The sequence below is a fragment of the Hermetia illucens genome, chromosome 3 (genome assembly GCF_905115235.1).
Source record: "Hermetia illucens chromosome 3, iHerIll2.2.curated.20191125, whole genome shotgun sequence".
Classification (NCBI taxonomy): domain Eukaryota; kingdom Metazoa; phylum Arthropoda; class Insecta; order Diptera; family Stratiomyidae; genus Hermetia; species Hermetia illucens.
This window is the reverse complement of record NC_051851.1, coordinates 44,334,314-44,355,319: the sequence shown is the minus strand read 5'-3', so window position 1 is coordinate 44,355,319 and position 21,006 is coordinate 44,334,314. Positions and strand designations below refer to the sequence as shown.

At 38.2% G+C, this 21,006-nt stretch overlaps 1 protein-coding gene across 7 annotated transcripts in view; it reads left to right on the top strand.

Moving 5' to 3' along the window:
* Nucleotides 1–20,290, top strand: part of LOC119653007 — a 53,354-nt gene extending 33,064 nt beyond the window's left edge. For 2 of the 7 annotated variants that reach the window (XR_005249630.1, XR_005249629.1), the window contains exon 2: nt 19,417–20,290. Coding sequence is in view for 5 of the 7 variants with exons in the window: in XM_038057435.1 (XP_037913363.1) it covers nt 1,262–1,335; nt 19,417–19,825 (483 nt within the window). In the remaining 2 variants the exon portion in view is untranslated. Of the gene's footprint in view, nt 1–925; nt 1,336–1,397; nt 1,538–19,416 lie in introns of those variants that run through there. The other 5 variants (XM_038057437.1, XM_038057439.1, XM_038057436.1 and 2 more) reach the window with 5 other exon arrangements.
* Nucleotides 20,291–21,006: the final 716 nt, after the last annotated feature.

Sequence of the window (21,006 nt, the reverse complement as noted above, 5' to 3'; positions counted from 1 at the left end):
GTTTTAGCTTTTTTGACTCAACTAAACTTGTCTCGCAATACATTAACGTAAGCACGGATAGAAGTGAATCGCACTGTAATGTATAATTTATAAATATATGCACATATATGTACGCTAGGTTGCGCTTGGCAAATCCTCATCGGGCGCACCACACATACAACAACTGGAATCTAATTTCAAGTTCAAGGTGAAGAAATGCGAAATCTTCGTCATGTCCCCCTGAACCTGAACTCAAAGAATCACTTTTATTCTTTCACATGGCAAAATGGCATATTTATTACCATTGGTTAGCTATAGTGCATGTTTTACACTCTTAAATACTTTTTTTAAGTCAGATAGAATTGTGTGAGGAATAAAGGATATTCAACAAGCACAATAAAACCGATTATTCGAGTATATGAAACGCAATACTAAAACGTATCAGGGTAATTTGGGAACCAGTTGCTCCCTTCGTTGACGGGAAGAAGAACTGAATGATACAACAGGTTTCGAAAATATAATATTCTCAAAATTAAAGGTGTTTTTGCCATATGGCCTTTTCACTAAAATCCAAACGTCAATTTTACAAGCAGCATTCCACCCCCTGCTATTATGACATTCCAATGTTCGGGAGCAAAAAATGGAAACATCTTTGCAGGACCTTGGTACCTTCGTTCCTAGTGTGATTTTCCACCCAGACAAGGTGCCAGTAATACGTCCGAATATTCCTGATGATGACTATCATCATGATCGGAATATTAAATCCGTATTGAGAAAAGTCCTTAATGCTTTTGCACGGAAGATGTACGATATCCTGTGAGATACTTCTCGCATGCGGATTATCTACTCATTTCCTAGCTTCAGAATTCTCTAAATAATCTGGAAGTAGTTGAATGCTTGAGAATGTAGAATTGAATTAGAAGTAGAATAGCAACTCTTTACAGGCCTTGCTTGGATACATTCAGAGTGTGACAGCAATACGGAGTTAGTTAAATTCACGCTATTGCAAAACTGGTCTTGGCAATATTGCAAAAATTTTTCACTGTATCGCTCAGTTCTCAAAGTAATGAAAGTGTGCAATGAAAAGTTTCTTTCAAAGCGAGTGCATATACGTAACGACCAACAATGTGATTAACTAACTTTATCGATTTCTGCACTAGACTGTACTTTTGTGAAGTGAAAATGTTCGAGAAGAACCGAGTTATGTGAACACGTGTTATATGCAAATTTGGATGAGGTGAATCAGCTCCAGTTTAACTAAAAATTAAAATTCTAACCATTAATGGGCAGACATCTCTCACGGAGATACTTTAATCAAAAGGACAAGTTACATTGCAGTTGCATGCGCATATGTAGGTAAATCATGGAGCTGTACGCTAAAAATACATTTTCCAAATGCAACTTAACCTATTTTCCAGATCTCCCTCATCCCTGGAAAGGAATTTCTAATCGTTGATAACTAGCTTCTGGTTCATTTTAAGAATTCCTCCAGGCGTCGACTGCAGCCTTTTTCAACAATACTTGCACACATGTCGAATTTCCCATCAGTTTATTTTAAGTAAGTTAATATCCGATAAATGCAAGTACAGTCAGCATTGCTTACATATGGTCGCTAATATAGATAGTTGTTCGCGCATACTTTGTTGCTTATGTATTATACTTATCGAAGCAACACCGTTTTCAATTCCACTGTTCCACTGAGCAGATATTATGCATGAAAATCTGGTTGGTTCCTGCTACTACTCCTTATCATGTACATTCTGAAAACGATCCAACCATCATAAAAGGGATACATCTTTCCAGTGGATACCGGTGAGTCCCCCGTTGACGTTGGGATCTTTGATAACAAATCTGCCATTATAAAAGTGGTCTGTGACATATCAAGACCACTTTCAGCTGTTATAATCCTTGCGGGTGCTCTCACCTAGATGATATGTAAAACAGCATGGGGTTCTCGCTCTTAGCCGTTCTTAGCGGGACCTTAGATTTCTTTAAAGCCATATCATGGAAAATCAAACCTGATCTTAATGGCACTTGTAGGTGATCATATTTTCCGCTATTGTCTAAGGGTCCTACTTGGAATAATTTTGCAGATGAATTTTGTCTTTAATTGAAATAGTTACATGTGAACACGGAAGTGCAGATCCAACATACAAGGAAGAATATTAAGTTCTTGTATCTGCGAGCAGTATGCACCGGGTATGAAAATATTTCTGTTCTGTGATGTTTTCCTCAAATCAGACGAGACTTTTCTGGAGGAAAAAGTAAACCAAATATACCGATACTATTTGCTTTTCATTGGCAAATGATTAACAACAGATTCAAAAGAGTGGAATTCGCTGTATATCCCTACCATGGTGAAAGATTCATTTAAGTTTTTACAAAAATTTTCTGTGGCTTTTAATGAGATTCAAAGTGTCTTTGGTTTAGCATCATTCAATTTGCTGCTTGATGTAGTTAACATCTGCTATTTCACGTACCCGCAAGGGGCCTTCCACCTTCAGCTGGACTTAGTACTAATGGTCTACCCAAACCTCCGTGCATGACTAACACCATATTTTCTAGTGTTACGCTACAAGAAGCCAGCTCTGAAAGCATGGAAGAAATGAATATTTTTGGCAGTACATGTGATATGTACCAGGGCTCGCCCTTCAGTGGCACTAAATAGCGTTTTGCATGTACTATTACTTGGAACAACTACGCCTCAAGTCCTTCTGATGTGTTACCCACAAATGATTCCATCGCCTATGATAGATCTTCCTTTCTATGTGTTCTCATCAAGCTGACGAAAAATAACTCAGGCTGTATTTTTCAAAATCATTTATTCTCATTGCTTATCTATGGCACCGGTCTCGTCTGAAGCTCCGCCCCCAAATCAGCGTTGTCAACTACAAAAAATTATTCCTGGAATTTTTGGGACAGACCTTGCATATTAGATTTCCTAATGTACGTACTCAGTTGGCTTTTGTGAATTGTTGCTCTATCCCACGGTATTTACCATTAGAGTGGTTAGAGTGTATCTATTCATTGCAATATGTCAAGCAAGCCTGCAGCCGATAGGAATTTTAATATATTCTCTACTTCCAAGTAAAATATTTCAACTTGGCATCTGGTCTTGGATCTGTACCGTGAGGGATTTGTCAGCATACCAGGTAATTAGTGGTTTAAGCCACAGGTCACTGCCATATCTCGCAGTTTTCCCTATTACTCGACCGTGTTTGAAATGTCTTATCGAAATTAAACTCCACTAATTTGGGATACTACCTAGAAAGAACATCAATTTTCATTCAATTTAGGCAGTTTCCTGCCTCACCGATACTCCCCGCCATTTTAAAGATCGCCTCCCACATACAGATGTAGGTATGTGAGGTCTGTTGAGGTGTATATCCAAAACAGTATCTTCGGCATACATCCTTTTTTTCCCTGGTATAGACCTGTATGTGGTCAGGGCCCTTATATCTGTCTGACCGGTGTTTCCAACATGCGTTTTCCAGAGTAATTATTGGCATAGTGTAGTTGCCAAATATTTCACTTCTGTTTCTTGTTTCACCTTGATGTCATGTAACCTAATAGCCTTAAACCAATTTGATTTCACAGATGCAGATGCAGATAAAGAATTTCGTCAATATTACCTTGGACTTTCATCCACTGACATTCTCCATAAACGACAATAGTACCCGACCACAACCTTGAGTAATGTTTATGACAATAGAATTTGTATGTGCCGGTACTTTACTTGCCTACGTTGCCTACGTTTTAACATTCTGGATACCCATCCCTCAGAATGTTTCCCACCCCCTTGCGGATCAGAGCAGCTTGTTATCAAAGCTGCTTCGATGTGCAAAAATGTGCCCAGTGCTAATTCTTTTGCTTCTATGGTATCCCATAATACATCCGTCAGTTGACACAGGGCACTTTCGGTTGACCGTCCTGCCCGGTAAGCGTGTTGACACTGATGTAGGGGATTGTGCGTTAGTTCCAATATAGTTGTCAATGATCTTCTCCATCGTTTTGAATACAGGCGATATTAGGCAACAACAATGAATAGAGTAAACTCCAATTGCTTATTGCCCTCAGGAAGAGGAGAAAGCAATAATCTTATCCTATACTTATAACTTCTTAAAGAAGAGAAGTTAAAAGAACCAAGAATCGTAGTAGGCTTCGAGCTCTGCAAAGGGCACGTTGAAAAAGTCTGCGTTACGTATATTATAAGACGCAGGACGGCAGGTGATAGAGGAGGTGCGAAGTATAAACCCTGACACTTTTGCTATTCGATTTGTGGCTCCAAGGCAATGGGTGTCGAAGCGGAGCTTAGTGTCGAAAGTGACTCCGAGGTCTTGAGTGGTATGAGGGATTGCGCGTTAGAACGCTAGTTCCAATATAGTTGCCTATGACCTTCTCCATCGTTTTGCATACAGACGATGAAAGGGATCCTTTTTACCCGTTTTCTGAATGAAGACCACTTTTGCCCACCATGCCCTTGGTATATATCTCAAAGCAATGTTGCCCTTACCACTCTTACAAGAGGTCCTAAAATAATTTCTAGGCCTCTTTGAAGTACTACTGGGAGGATGCCAGTGATTTCAGTGCTCTTTTGCTAGTTTCCAGCTCTCCATTTTTTCCCCTTATGTTCATTATTGAGGTGTCACGGAGAATGTTGTCACCTTCCATGAAAATAAGTTCTGAGAATCATATGTACCCTGTCTTCCTCATTCCCAGTATATGTCCCATCTTTCTTCTTCAGACAGAAGACATTGCCTTGTCTTTGGCTATAACTTTATATGCCCCGGGTTACAGAATTGCCTCAAGCTATTCCATTTTGCTTCCTTGATCGCGTTGCTATACACAGTCAGTGCATTTTTTGTACTGAAGAGTTTTCGGACCTCTGTTCTCATTCTGACTAGGTTCCTGTTCGACCAGTGCACATGTGCATCATCAATGTGCATCAATAACAACTTTGTTGAAGTCTTCAACCACTGTTTTCAATTCTAGTATCCGTTATATCACCGCACTTTTGTAAACGTTGTCACTTAGGTGCCTTGCACAGGAGTCCCAATCTATTCTCTTAATTTTTTGCTATTTTCCTTTTTTTTTTATTTAGGAGTTGCTTTCAATGTCGAACCTGATTATTCGGTGACTCAACATAGAGGGCTCATCTCACGGTAACATTGCAACAAACCAAAAACAATTAATTATATGTTCGATTTAGTATTGGCTGACATTCCTGACAAACAATCTGTTTTTTCATAGAGAGGCTTATCTTCAAAATCCTTCCTCAAATTCTAGGCTCTATAACAGCATAGGACTACCTTGCAGGGCATAGTATCTTGCATTTATTTCATTAGTGTTTTCAGCAGTGGTCGAAACCACACTTGATGGTAAGATCTGTGCTTATCTAGTGCTAGTGTAGCCCAGAGGAAAACTATAGAGAACATATTCCGCCCCGGAGCCGATATAGCCACTGCCGCCTTTAGCCATTATAAAAAAGGAAGAGGCAAAACTTGTAGCATACAAACGTCAATTAAATGATTCATGAGTGCCTGCGTCAATAATTAAGGAGGATTAGAACTTCTGAAGAAACTGCCATTTTAGAAACCAGATTTTGGAAACATGGGCCAGGAACAGGGGCACATGAACTGAATCCGAAACAAGATATCTGGGTCCCCTAAGACAACACACCACTGTATTCCAAGCGATATTATCTGCAATAAATATAGGGTCAGAGAGAATCTATGAAACAAATATAGACGGGTTAAAATCCATACTCTTGACTTGAAGATTGCTGTATCAAATAAAATTTAGATCTGTATTGGTGTGGAGTTCCAGTAAAGTATCAAGGCTCTGATAACTAAAAATAATGTAACTTTGAGGTACGAAGTGGGACACAAAGGTATTGCCAACAATAAAAACTGAATGAACTCTCAAGAAAGGGACCATCATTTGTAGGACCAAAGCCTGTGAAAACCATGAGGAACTGAAAGACTAAGTTTGTGGAGCTGCTCCCCACACTTTTTTGGTTCACCGATCCCATTTCTAGCACCCAAGTAAAATGCGAAGACGACTTGGCTTCTTGAACCTAGTAAAGCTGGAACAAGTTGCTCTCCGATTGGTTAGGTCCGACATTAAGCGGATGCGGACTTAGGATCCCTCAATCCTTAAACAAAAATCTAGTTTAGCCCTATTGCGTCTTCACGATCGATATGTATATTGTCCGCTCAGATTATGTTTCCGAATGTACATGTATCTGCGAACCGCATCGGACGCGTTACTCCCACGGCAGAGACAAGGCAGCGTTTAATGAGCTGCCTGTACCCTAGACGAAATTGTAAATTCTCTTCGACTTATTTTGATACTTGGGAGCCAAGCCGAAAAAGACTCCTCTGGGCTAAAAGAGTGGGAGCAATTTGCTCTCTAATTGGTTGGATGCGATGTCAAGTAGATACCGAGTTAGGATCCTTCAATTCTTAAAGAAATTGTATTTATCCCTTAACATAGACTCTTTAAGTTCGATATACTTCTTTCAGCGATGTTCAATAGTGTCAATACCCTGTTACAGTTGGACCCATTTGGCGTCTCAAAGTAGATGCCAGCTCTTTAGTATTTGCAAATCTTTTTTTTTTGTTTCAAATTTGGAAAGAGGAAGTAATCAGAAGAATCTAAATCTGGGCCGAACACGCCGAAGTTTTAGATTTTTGTCACTAGATGAGTGAGCTGGTGTATTGGCTCCGTGAAATAACACAACCCTTTCTTTTTCGCCAACTGTCCCCTTTTTTTCTTGATCTCATCATTCAACTTCTATAATAAGTATCCATAATACTCACCGACAATTGTGTTTCCTTTTTGGAATCCTCAGTTACAGACTCTGCTCCCTTCAAAAGTGCTGATGGCTAACATAATTTTACTTTTGTTTGGAAGAGCGGTACCCATGATGCTACGGTTGATTCCACTTTGGGTGACAATCATACCGTTAACGGGTAACATACGTTAACATACGTTAACGGGCCACCGAAAAATGTATGACCCTACACATATGGTATCGAAATCATTTTCATTTTGCGTTGAAGATGTGTGATTTGTTTCAAAAATTATACGCAAATTTTGAGGTTCTTCTCAGTAAAGAGTGGTCGACATGAAAATATGCCCTGGTATTAAGTAGAGGAAAATGGAAAATAAACAGTTTCTGCTTGAAAAAAATTGAAATGTTATTAATTTCGGAGAGTCATCGATACGAAGCATTGAGGCGGCAAACCGAACAACAACAAACGTTATCATTGCCATACGCACTGAAGATTATCACCATCAGAGCTTGTTTGTGTTCAGGTTGTGTGCAATATTGGTCTCCGCGACGAACGAGCAGTACAAAGCCACCACCTAGATCTCCTGCTGAAACCACCCCACAGCTTCTGGCCAAACGCCAAGCACAAAAAAGGCAGGAACCAAGTCTGCATCGCTGTAATTGCAGTTAAAAGTAGCTAAAGAGAGCTCTCAAACAAAGTCAAGATTCGAATCTTGAAACGTATTTGAGCTATCTTTTCCTATTATACCGTCTGATTTACACACTTTGGAAGGCCACCAGAGCAATAAAGTGCCTACAAAAATCTGAACCTTCCATAAAATTGGAAGATAATTCCAAGGCAGAAATCGTGTGGAAATGAGTTCAGCATTTGCTAATTATAATATTTCCTTCGTTCATCTAACGCAAACTAATGATCATCTTCCAAACGTTACTTCTAGAACAGCAGAAAAATTTACTCCCTTCAAAAGCAGATTAGCAGGTACAAATTCCCACAAGGTGGCCAAGCCAAATATCACACTAGACCAAAAATTTCTCTGGAAGACACATGCTGAAATATATGTCAGGAAACTGCGAGGGGTTTGATGACTTGCATAGCAGGAATAAAATGGAGACGCACTCTGCAAATATTACATTGGATATACACTGTAATATAATAGTAAGACCAATGATAGGACGGAACATAACACAACAGCCAGGAAACTGCACAAACCTCAAAGCCTGATCACGTGTGTATGACGACCAACGGCATTCCTGAAGGTCTTTCTTGGATTGACTTCTTAATCTTCATATACAGATACAAAAGTATCAACGAGGGGGGAAGTGGATAATATGACAATGAGGTTTCATTTCGACAAGAAGTTTGAAACTCGTTGAAAGGTCATAATGGAGGTGCGTGGCAGTAACCTATGTTGAACTGTAACTGATTATCTGGTAAACTGAGGGGTTCCTCACAGCAGGGATTTATTGCTCCAAAGAAAACGTTTTTTGAAAGAATAACATACATAAGCACACTACTATATTCCAGGCGGTAATGCATGCCGTAGATAAGTGTGCCTCCCTCAACTTCTAAAGGAACTATAAGAAGCAGAACATTACCAATCTCGCCGATAACCAAGCGGATATTTACGCACTTAGTTCCAATCAAGTGAACCCTAAATTGGTATGGAAATGCCTTGTTGTGTTTCCTGTTGACTCCTTAGTGGAGTATAGGGCATCCAACCAGTCTTTTTGTCGATATTGTTATTTATGCTCCATTTTTGAATGAAACTGGCTACAGACGGGAGACAGTATTAATAATAATAGGTCGCAACCCACAAACTTATACAGATATGCTTAACGTTCCCCTCACAAGGATTGAGGTTTAAAGTATGGAAAGTGGAAGTTAATAGGGGACCTTCACACTCAAGCGAGAAATGTATCAGTCCATTACGTTGAATAGAGTTGCTATACTTTATTGAGTCATCCCGTGTGAAGGCCGTTTTTTTTGGATTTTTTTAGAAATTTTTTGTGAAGAACTGGACAAAGATGCAAATACGAATTTTTCACCATAGATTTATTAATATCTTGAGTGTGCATAGTAATTTTTCCAGCCCGATCACATAGTTCGTTATTGAAATACAGAGCAATTTATACACCCATCTCCAAAAAAGGTGTTTTTCTGCTGCCACGCTAGAGGGCCCTGCGATCATCTTAGAGAAAAAACTAAACGGAATTTTAACGTACAGACTTAACTAAAGTCCGCAAACTAAGATTATTAAAAAATATTAAAAGCTAAATTTTTGATGCCGTGTTAAACTTTTTTTTTGAATTTTGCCGTTTTTTTACGGCTTCTTCAATGAATAAAAAAAAAACTACTGAATGAATCGCAATTATCCTGAAAATTTCAAAGAATTTGGTTGGATAGATTTTGGGCTATGGTGGCAGCCGATTTTCAACATGCAGTTTCGAGAAAAACGCATTTAAAAAGTAGGATGCGATTTTTAGCCATTAACTGACCATTAATCTGCTATACCTAGTCCATAAACCTTAGGTTTTGAAGAAACACATGTATAGCCTTGGCTTCAATTCTTGTCCTTTTAGCGAAGTGATTCGAACGTCATTCGGACCGATAATATTATAGCTTTATTACGGCGATCGACACAAATCTTGCACGTGACTTATCACGTGTTTAACACTATAATTTCCGAATGACACCGAATATTAAAAAATCACTTTGCCCATATATTCCCTTATGGTCAACTATTCCAAATGTATCATGGAAATTCTCATTGTTCTCAGCTACGCTCATTGACCCGCTTCCCCGTATCCATTGCCAACCAGATCTTATAGTTTTTTGGGGCGTGACCAATAACTTGACTTTTGTCAAAGTTAAAACCACTTTTGCTGGTGTCGTCGTGTTCATCCAATATCCTCTGTCCAGTTGTCCAAAATTTCTGACTTCTGAGCAACAAGAACGGTTTCCCAGTGCTGAATGACAAGCAGGTTACGAAAGCGACACGTGTTGAATTTGGGAGGGGTGAAGTTCCTCTTCTTCGTGCAGACATGGATGCAATACATAAGCGAAGACACGTTATTATCAAATGGTCTCTTTCCATGTGGATTGATTTACGCACCTCTAGAAGGTAACTGTGAGAGCCTCTACTGATTACGATATAACTGATTTGATCTGATGGTCTGTGCCGGTTAGTCGTTATCCAAGTGAAAGTCTATTCACTATTATCGTCAAAACCATGTCCCCATCACATGCTTGAGAGGTGTTGTAAGAACCCGTTTCGGCATTCAACTTTTGGAAATCTGTCCTAGACTGCGTGCTGCTGCTCACATAGAGCATCTTTGTTGGCTATAATGGGAATCTCCACAGGTACATAGCACTGTATATTGTGGTGTTTCCTGAACTGTATCCAAATGAAGTTCGAATGGAAGAAAATTTCTGCATTTTTTTCGAAGCATGGACTTTGTCTAGAAATAATATTTTCATTGGAAATTTGATAAAAACTATTCTCTGAATTGATATTTGCGCTCAACTCATCGTATGTTATCAGTTTAAGGTGGCTCACTAAATATTTGCATTCAGAATTGAATAGTAGTCCTGAGCTCACATTCAAATTTTCTATAGGATACGTCAGCCTGTGAAGAGTATCTTCACGACGGATCCAACCCAACTTGACTTAATTCAAAAGTATGGCCCAGATACATTCCCCACGATAAGAACTAGCTTATTTAATTTCATTTTAGTTGAAAATGCAATAAGCTAGGCTCAAGCTAATCAAGAAGTAAATTTTTGTATAAGCAATGAGTGCGAAATTTGCCAAAATTTGCCTGAAATAATTGCAATATTTTGAATATTTAATAGAATTAGAAATAACATAGTAAACTAGAAATGTCTTTGATTTATGAATTACTTTACAACCATAGCTTGGCAAGTTTAGAAAACCACTCAGAAGAGTGGCTTTATAGAAAGCCGCTTATCATATACAGACCATACACAAGTTCATATCATTGATCATGTCTATAACGAGTAGATGAACTCGTATCTTCTCATTGTTAATGGCAGACAACCGCAAGTTAAAAAAAACAAGTTATGAACAAAAAAGATATACTATACTTACCCGTTTTTGTATAGATTAGTGTATTTAAATTAATTATTTAAAGATCACTTGATCAGTTCATAAATTTACAACGTATCGTTATGCCCCACTAAATAAATATTAAATTTTAGTAACAAATATCTGATTATTTTGAATTTATTGCTTCTTAATCAATATGAATTTGAACAAAGTCTATTTCCCGGAGAGGCAACTTAACAAACTTTCCCAAAGGCATTGGAACTCTCCCAATTTCATCAAAAGCTATGCTTAGTACATCTAAGATTGTGTGAATATAATTACTCCATAAGAACAAGTTTTCTAAAATTTTCAAGGTGAAATAAAAACTATCCAGGATTTTCATTAATTATTTGTCATTACAAGTGAACACATATATAGGTACAGATAGTATAAAAATATAATGACTACGTTCCAAATCCGCTTCTTCAGAGAAGAAACCTGTTTTTCATCTAGTGTTCAAGCGTGCAACCACTCTTGGAACTCGTTAGCTTGATTTTTTCTCCTCTTTTCCTTCGTGCATACATATATCATACGTACATCAACTACATACATATAATTACGGAGACGACATGATTATTTAATCCAGAAAGAAGAACAATCACAATAAGAACATCGCAAGGTGAATGGCGAAGTGCGTCCAGTTATTGCATACCGACCCTGAATAAATCTCTATGTTCAGATTGGTTTCAAACGCTACCAGGTTTCAGTCCGTTTTTCTAGTCAGATGGTACAGAAGAACATCAGTAGATGGAATAACAAATGGTCAGTTGTCAGTTGTTTTCAAATCGTTCGGAGAGATCCTGTTTGCCCGCTGCTTTGTATTTCTTGTTTAACGCCGGTCTACTGACCGGCAAGCGGTCTACAGGGGAAAGTGATAGTGGGTAATGGACCTTGAAAACTTAAGCAGAGAGAACTTGAGCTTCTTACTATTCTATCTACGAAAGTAAGCCAAGTATAAACCGGATTTTTTTTTATATACATTATCATTAAAAAACACAAACAAAACCTTTAACCTTTTCCTGTATAGTCTTCTGTATACTTTTTACACTTTTCGAACTCATCGGAACCTCCCAGATCCGATCTTCGAGGAGAATTTATCATCAGTAACCAATCGTTGTTCGCAAATCGTTCGACCCCCAATGTTTCTTCCAAGGTAGTAATCCAAAACTAATCACAAGCGAGTAAATTTCGGCTGTAGCGATATTATTCAAGGATTCGTTAATGCATTTGGGAGTTTACATTTAATCCTAGTATTCTCATGGAGAATAATGATAGCATTCTTCTAAAGCAGACAAGTGATTTCGTCCAGGCCAGAGGCAATTCAGCAGTTGCTATCTCACCCTTGTGCTGAAAGCAGCGTAATTGAAGTAGTTACTAAGTGTTATTCGCTTCTTTGGAATACCTTCTTAAACATGACATGGGTGCGAATTATATTGAGACAAAAAGTGGTCGAGCAACTTTAGGTTTAAGCCAGTTGAAACAACGAAATTTTGTTTTGGAATTGAAGGATGACGGATTGGGTCTGAAATCAAAAGGTGGTCCAAAAAAAAAAAAAAAAAAAAATTCAGCTGTTCCGGTCCGCCATCAAAAGGATGCTGAACTCAGGACTCTCTCAATCATAAGACAAAATTTTCCGTTGTTCTGTTCATGTCCATAAACCTCGGTAATATAAAAAATCAACCTGTGAAACTCTGAGTCTTGAATTGATTATTACCCCGATTTGGCGCAGATACTCATTCACAAGTGAGTAGTATCTGATATCCAGTCACAATAGAAATCGTACTGCCACCAGTGAGTTTTGAACCGCGACCTACCAGCAGCAAGTCAAAAACCGGAAGCTGTGCCCTATGAAAGTTTTTGTCTGTTTCACAATGAATTTCTACGTAGCTCGTAGTGAATATAATTTGTTAAAATACTCACTTGAATTTCTAATACATTTCAAAACCCTGATTCAATTGGCTTGTCGCACCAACGATTGTTATAATTATTCACTTTAATCTGATTATATTTGGATTGTATGCTGTCTTAGTATGCAGCAATTTCACCCGAAATAGACCACTTTGATTTACTGCAACTTTGTTGATAATAGCGTGATTTCCATCAAAGTTTCCAGTATGATACAAGATATTGTGCTCCACTTTTGTGCTTTAAAAATTTGCAGGATACATTTGAGTGGGTTTTGCAGTGAAATTGGGAAACAATCCATATTGGATCAGGGCCTTGAAGTGTGTTAGAGCACTTCATTCAAGACCGTAACGGTACACTACAGAGCACTGTAGGAGGCAATGTGGTCAGCATTACGCTCGCCCGAGATTATTACCCTGACTTGACTCAGGTACTCATTCACAGCTGAGTCGACTGGTATCCGACGTCAAATCACGATACAAATCCCACTGTCACCAGCGAGATTTGAACCGCGACCTTCCGCACGACAGCCTTGTGCTCTAACCACTCAGCTATCCGGACATAATATATTGAAATGCCATTGCTAATTTTATCTAAACAAAGGTTTATATAGTATGTACTTTTTGCGGCTTAGATTTTAGTTAGGGGAAACTGTACTTTTTTTTAATCTCCCACTCACCTATGTTGCGGCTGATGTCAAATCTAAGAGCAGTTTCATAAAGAACGAATCGAAATCTTTCATTTGACAACTCACACGGCTATATTGGGAAAAAAATTGCACTCCCTTTCGGTTGTATAAGGACCTCTTCTTAAACTCCACACAACAGCTACCTTGTCATGTATGCGTAAGATTTGATAGTCTGCATACGGCTACCAAATGTCATCTCAATCGGTACAATCGTTTCCGAGAAAAGTGTGTGTGGCATATAGGCTTTTTCCAACTATAAGCCAGGCGTTGTCTACTTCACTTTAAATTCGCAAGTTTTTATTCCACAATGTCACTAAGAATCCACATAGGACTATAATTTTTAAAAAACTCCTCCCTCTCTTTGACCAAAAGTAATTGCCCGTTTACAAATTGAATGGATGTTCTCATTTCTGTGACTGGCGCTTGAATATCTTATCATTTCCTGCGCTTTTTTAAGTGGAGGAGGATAACTTCCATATAATATTCTTAGAATGGAAGAAAACTAGAAACATAGCCTACGCATAAAACTAACAAAAGTGGGAAAAGAGGTTATAGTAATCAGTTTCAATGCCGGTTTAATGGCGGAATCAGGGAATAGAAATAGATGTCGAGTTCCTTGAAGGGCATGCAAAAAATGTCTACCCTGCAGTACTACATATATAATGTCCGTAGAGGCAGAGGAATCCATATCACGGAAAATTCTACGTTGATGGTGGAGGAGTGAGAGTTGAGGAAGCACAGGCCAATAGGGTATCCGGCACGAGGGAGAAGATAGAGACGTTATCCATTGAATTTTACGTTGGACCGCTTAAAGGGTGAAGCAGTCTGAATAACGAAGCGGAGAGAGAATTGAGAAACAATGTTGCAGAATTTTCCTGGCGGATTCAGTATAAAGTCCAATATTCTAAATGCATATTGCTGACTGCCAAAAGGGAGCTCCTCATCGAAAGTTACGTCAACCAAAACATTGGGAAAATTGGGTGGAAAAGTTTTCAAATACTATATGTATAACACATTGAGTGGCGTTTGCTGAATTTTAGTGCCAGTTTGCTATAGCATACCAGTGCATCAAATGCCTAAATTTTAGGGAAGCAGTCCATTGAAAGCTAGACAGAGGAAAGTAGTTTAAGCTCATAAGTGTACAGCAGAAGAAAGTGAAAGTCGTTGATGAAAAATGATTTAAATAAAAAAAAAATATACTTTCAGAATAGAACCGTGTCGTATACCGAAGAAAGGAAAAATCAACGAGATGTGTACCAAAGATTCTCTGCAGGATTGGTTTGAAAGGATGAAGTTGCATTACGCAATAACTTTCGGGGAAAAGTAGAGGAAAGTCCTGTGGTACACGGAAGAAGGGAAAAATTAACGAGATAGTGCCAAAGATTCTCTGCAAAATCGGTTTGAATGGTGAAATTTGCATCATGCTACGGTTTTCAGGGAAAAGTAGAGGGAAGCGAGTTTAAGCAAAAGTACCGAATCGACATGTTTAAAAAAAAATAGCCACGAAGTTGGTGAACACTAGCAAGTTGCTAGTGGTAGATGGACGTATTACAAAGTCATATTGCTCCTTAACTATAAGGAAGTGAAGACCGAGTCCCTGGAAAGCTTTCAGGAATTTCGAAGCAAAAGAATAGTAATGAAATTGCAAAGTATTTCTCAATATGTTCTTTCTAACGGTTAAGGGGGGCTTCGAGAATATCGTTGAAAACTTTATTGAGGGGCAGGAGAAGATTCACAAAAGGGTCAGCAACCATCCAGTAATGCACCATTGACGTCACGAATGCTAATCGTAAACTCAATTTCGAAATAAGTGAAGGGGAAATGGCAAATTTTCGGAGTAATTTGCACTCTAATGGGGGAGGAGAAATAGGGATGAAAAATTATATACCAGGCAGAAGTAAATAGAAAATTAATCGCAATATAGTTCAGGGGAATTAGCAATGGAGAAAGGGAATTTGGTGCATATAGGGGAAGTCTGGAAGGATTTATGAATGTAAGACAAGAAAAATTTCAAGCTTTCGACAACTTTGAAATGAGCGGTAACTATTCCGCACCCCATGCTCTGTGAGTTGGGACTTAAGAATACACTCAGCCTTCCTTATTGGTTGTTTCTGGCGTTTACCGCAAGATACGCTCTCCCGAGCTGGGGACCAGTTTCTCAAAGGATTCCGACTGCAAGATTCCGGTCCAGGTTAAAGAGTATCATAATTCTACAGTAATATAGACCGGCTAGAGAAGCGGAAGATGCCGCCATTGACTTCAGGAGTGTAGAGCGCATCACGTAAGAACTTGTATGTGGTGCAAACCTTTCGATGATCTTTTCAAGGACGTTAACGATCGACTTTTCATCCACGATGGCGAGCAATTGAAGAAGTGGAAAGAACACTTTACCACAGTTCTTCACCGTATCACATGTGGTGAAGTTCCTTTTTTTTGGATGAAATGGCTAATCATCGTAATATGCGGATACGGACTGTGCTTCCAAACAGAAAACTAATCATCCCGGACATTAATGCAAACACACGGAGTAAAGTCTGGGCTCGACTGACGCCCCGTAGAGTTATTTATGCTTGCACTTGTAATTTTGCAGATCTGCTACTTCCACCCATACGAAAATCCTGAGAATTTGAGACTTTTCCCTGTGACTGGAAGAGGGGGACGATCGTCGAAGAAGGGCACCCGTTTGGAATATGAAATTGGAGAAGTATCTGCATAGACCCTGTGGTCGCAAAGATAATAGCTAAAATCATCCTAGAACGTATCAAGGAACATCAGTAGGCTAGTTGCCACTCTCTATACTTTTGCATGGACCACAAAGACACCCTGCTGATCATGTTGGAACATTGTGTGCAATTTAGATCTTCGCTTCACCTACTTTTCGTCGATTTTGAGAAAGCTTTCAACAACGTGAACGGGGAGTGTATCTATCGTGCTCTACCCAATAGAGGCATTCCGAAAAAATTAGTAGCAACTATCAGAACGACATATGATGGCGCAAAATGCTAGGTGTTGCATCGAGGTAGTGTGGATGAGAGCATTTAGTCAAAGATATTATTTCTTCTTGTTGTCGGTGACATTCTTCAGGTTGCCTTGTCCGAAGGAATTGGATTATGATATCATTTCTTGAACAGCTCAGTTACGCTGATGACATCTGTTTGCTCTCTCATCGGACTATGGACCTTTGCCAAAAGGCTCTGGATTTAGGAAGAGGGCAAGTAAAGTTGGATTGTATATCTGGAAATGCAGTTATCTCAATATCAAAAACAAAGACCGTTCTGTGCTACTGTCCTTTCTGTATTGTGTTATAGGAGTAGAACATTGAAAATGACCACCATTGTCATTCGTATGCTCCAAATCTTCGTGAACAGCTATTTGCGACGTATCATTGGCCATCCAGTGGAATGTTCCAACTTTGCCTTTTTCTCCTACTTGTTGTCTAAAATTATTTCTAGATGTTTAGCTTATCCTTCCTTCTCCTCATCTTGGGAAAGCAAAGACCTTTCAGTTTTCTCCTTTTTGTTAATGATGCCATCATTGTTTTATTTGTGAAATCCTACGCTTGAGACACCAACTATCAATCAAATCAACGATGCCTTTTATATTTCTACTTACCGTTCCGAACCAAGCAGCCACGTCAACTTGGCCGTGTGGCATTCACGTAGGGGATAGCATACCCAGTTGGGGCCAGCATTTCGTTCCTCCTGTCATTAGATAGGGATACCTAGCGCAGCACACAGCAATCTTTACGTTAAAATGCAATAGATCCACTTAAGGTGGAACAAAACCTTATTAGAATCGAGTCGATATCTGTCTGTTTGTCACACCCGATTTATTCGGAAACGCCCGGACCGATTGTGAATGGAAGGTGCAACATTTTTTTTCACAGAATGCGGCCATATGGGGTATCAAATGAAAAGGCTAAATTAATACTTCTCGAAACTGGTCCCATATTTGATCTCGAGTGAAACGTAGAGCAGTGAGGGCTCAAAATAGATCAAAAAAAGGTGTAACAGGTCTCGTTCTCAGAACCTATCCAACCGAAAAATGTCACAATGGTGTATCTAAACGAAATCTAGACCTCGAAAATAGATCCCGTTCCGATATCTGTACAATAAAGTACAAATAAGTTTATACTAGAACTACAAACACTTGCATAAAGGATAACATAAGGCATAATTTTGGGAGGTTTGAAGGAAATTGAACTATTATTAACAAAGTTATAGAAAGTGAAACTTTTACATTTTGTGTGTATTCCGTGCACTCTAAAACGTGTATGATGTCATCATAATATATCAGTTCGTCAATACCACAACAAAGTGAGCTCACGCGGATGGGAGGTCGCAGGGAAACATTTCGTTTTAGTTTTTTAATCAATTATATATCAAAAATATGAAGGAATATTTTGGGTTTTTAGCCACATACGAATGGAAAAATGTGTGTAGAAAGTTTCTCATATAGTATGAACAAAAAACCTTTATACCCGAGGCACCAGCTTCCGGTATTCCGACTTGTTTCTTATAAAAAAAGGGAATGGTAGCCTAATAAAGCTTGTTTTTAAGGTTATTTGAGAACAAACCCTTATTCAAATCGGTTCTCTGTCTCGGGATTGGTAGCAGAAGGGGAGTGCGAGATTCAGAAATGAGTCATTCATTCTCCATCGAACGCTTATCAGTTTTCTAAAGATCCCCATGCCCAACTTTCCAGATTCTTTTCGATTATTCAAGAGTAATTTTGTATATTTTTATATTTCCACAGTGAATTGTGGATGCCTGTGTACTGTTTTGACTTTTTCAAGTATATATATATAAACATTGTTCCTTTATTTTCATATCAAGGTCTCCAACATTTCGAAATATCGTAGCCATAATTCCGGGAAAATATCTTCATTCAATTTTCTAAGTTGTCCATAAAGATTTGATTGATTGCATAGAAGCGGTGAGGGCGTATTGCCCATGGCATATGAAACCTTGGAAAGTTGACCAAAAAAGTACTCCATATTTCATCTAAAATTTAAAATATTACTTTTAAGGGGGTCATCCCGTGTGTCGGATCCGCGGGATCGATTTTTTTTTTCGGCATCAATTGTGTCTAGATATAGTGTAGAATATATGAGTAAAGTGATTTTTTCATATTCGGAGTTGTTCCGAAATTATAGTGTTAAACGCGTGATAATTCACATGCCAGATTTATGTCAATCGCCGTAATAAAGCTCGTATTTATCGGTCCGAATGACGTGCGAATGACTTAGCTAAAAGGACAAGAATTGAAGCCAAGGCTACATGTGTTTCTTGAAGAAATCTAAGGTTTGTGGATTAAGTATAGCAGATTAATCGGACTGGAAAAATTGCTATGTACGCTCAAAATATTAATAAATCTATGTCGAAAAATTTGTATTTGCATCTTTATTCAGTTCTTCTCAAAAAATTTTTCAAAAAATCCAAAAAAAAAAACGGCCTTTACACGGGATTAACCCCTTAAGTATATGTATATTTCTCCTTCACTATGCCAAGTTATCCTTATCAAAAAAACTGATGTCCTACGTAGTCTAGAAATTTCTGGGCAACTTTTGTTCTACAATAAAAGAGGAAACTCTCAGAAATGTTTCCAACAACTCTTCTCCGTTGCCTCCCCTTAAATAGTACTTATCACAAACTAACTACCCCTAAAATTTCTGTTAAAAAAGCAAGTTTCTAAACGCCTTTTCAAACGTATTTGTGCCTTATTTTAAAGATATTTTTCTTGACTATTTAGGAAGCTTACCTATGAAGAATTCGTTTAGTAATTTCTACCAAAGACATTCTCTCTTCTTCATATGTTATGTAACTTTGTAAATCTTGTACGTATTAGGTGATGCAATTTTCCAAGAAATGAATCTTTATTAAAAAGTAAATATTTGATGATTAACAAAGTTCTATAACCAGTTCCATCTTTTTTATTTGTAGGTTTGCATTCGTGGCCATGAAAACGCCCACACGTCTTCCAGATAACCAGGAAACCTCTCAGAAAACCAGGAGCCGAGTTTTCAATACCAACAACAACATCTCAAAACGCATTCAACAATTATTTGTTGACGAAGCAAAAGCTCCGTGTTTACCAATAATCGACCATATGTTAAGCTTGCGCAGAACGCGTCAACTTGAACTTGAAAATCGGGTGAGTCAAATCGATAGGTCAGTCATGTTCTTCCATTTATTTGTGTTATGTAAACAGAACCAAGCATGTGTGAGCGATACCAACACATCTTTAAATCAATACATATTAAAGTCGAGAGTAAAACCTACAAACACTAGGCCCCTGAGGAACCACACTATATTGACGTGTTTGCTCCACCAGTGCATCTACGTATCTTAAAGCGAATGTATGTCAAAAATGTGCAGAGGAGAAAGCGCAATATTAGAGAGGGAAAGTAAAAGGGGAGGGGGAACTTTTCTGGGTAGTTTGAATTGTATAGATACTGAGTCATGTAAATGTAGTGGAAAATTATCATTAAATGGCTCTATTCCCTGTACAGATTCTTAACAAAATCCGGGCTTTTTCCGGCTGAGCTTTCGCCAGTGTGGCCATTTGCATATACATCTTTTTATTATATCTGAATCATCTTAAAATTGACTCTATACAAAATATTTGTCTACAAAGTCATCGGGTAATTTTTCTAACCACAAAATTGCAAATATTATAAACAGTCGCTTTGAAGGCTTTGAAAGAGATCTCATTAGCAGAAAACTCTTAATTTTGAGTGAGCCAACAAAATCCCGAAAGGAAATGAGCCCAATTAAAACAGCAGGAAGATAACAAAGGATATGATTTCCTCTCCTGTACTATTCGGACTTCAAGCAAAAATAATTGATGAATTACGAATTATATTAATTAAATAAAGAAATTGCGAATTATATTAATTAAATAAAGAAAAATTTAAAAAAGAAGAAAATCTTCACATGACCGTAAAAAAAAGAGTGCATATTTCCTTCACCATATGTACACATAGCAATCTTTGCTCGAAATCTAATTATCTTGTTACCACTGGGATACACTCTGTGCTCGCTCTGAATTATGGTAGTGAACACAGCTGGTGGTATCTCAGTGGTCGCAACTATTGAGTACAACAATGTGTATATCGTCATCAGTTAAACTGATAATGAGATGAATATTTTTTGTTCCTACTTTGATTCAATTTCTTACAGCAATTCATGTACGAAACAGCGGAGCAAGCACGTATACACTTGCATATTCAACTGAATTAATTAAACAACAGCAGGTGAGTAGAAGCTTTGTATCTTTAGCTTTTAAATCGACCGCAAAACCTCCTAGGCATATGCAATTCGAAGACTGATTAAGATACTATTAATAATTCAAAGATACAGAAAATTTATGCCTTCATTATCCGCTTTAATATCGTATAAATACAAAAGCACTTTCTTGTTCAAAATGTAGGTTTTGTTGTGTCTAAATATCCGGAAACTTACAAGGATTTTGTCCTTGAAATGAAGTACCTTCCTTTATTAAAATGCTTTCAAATTCAAAAAAAATAGAAG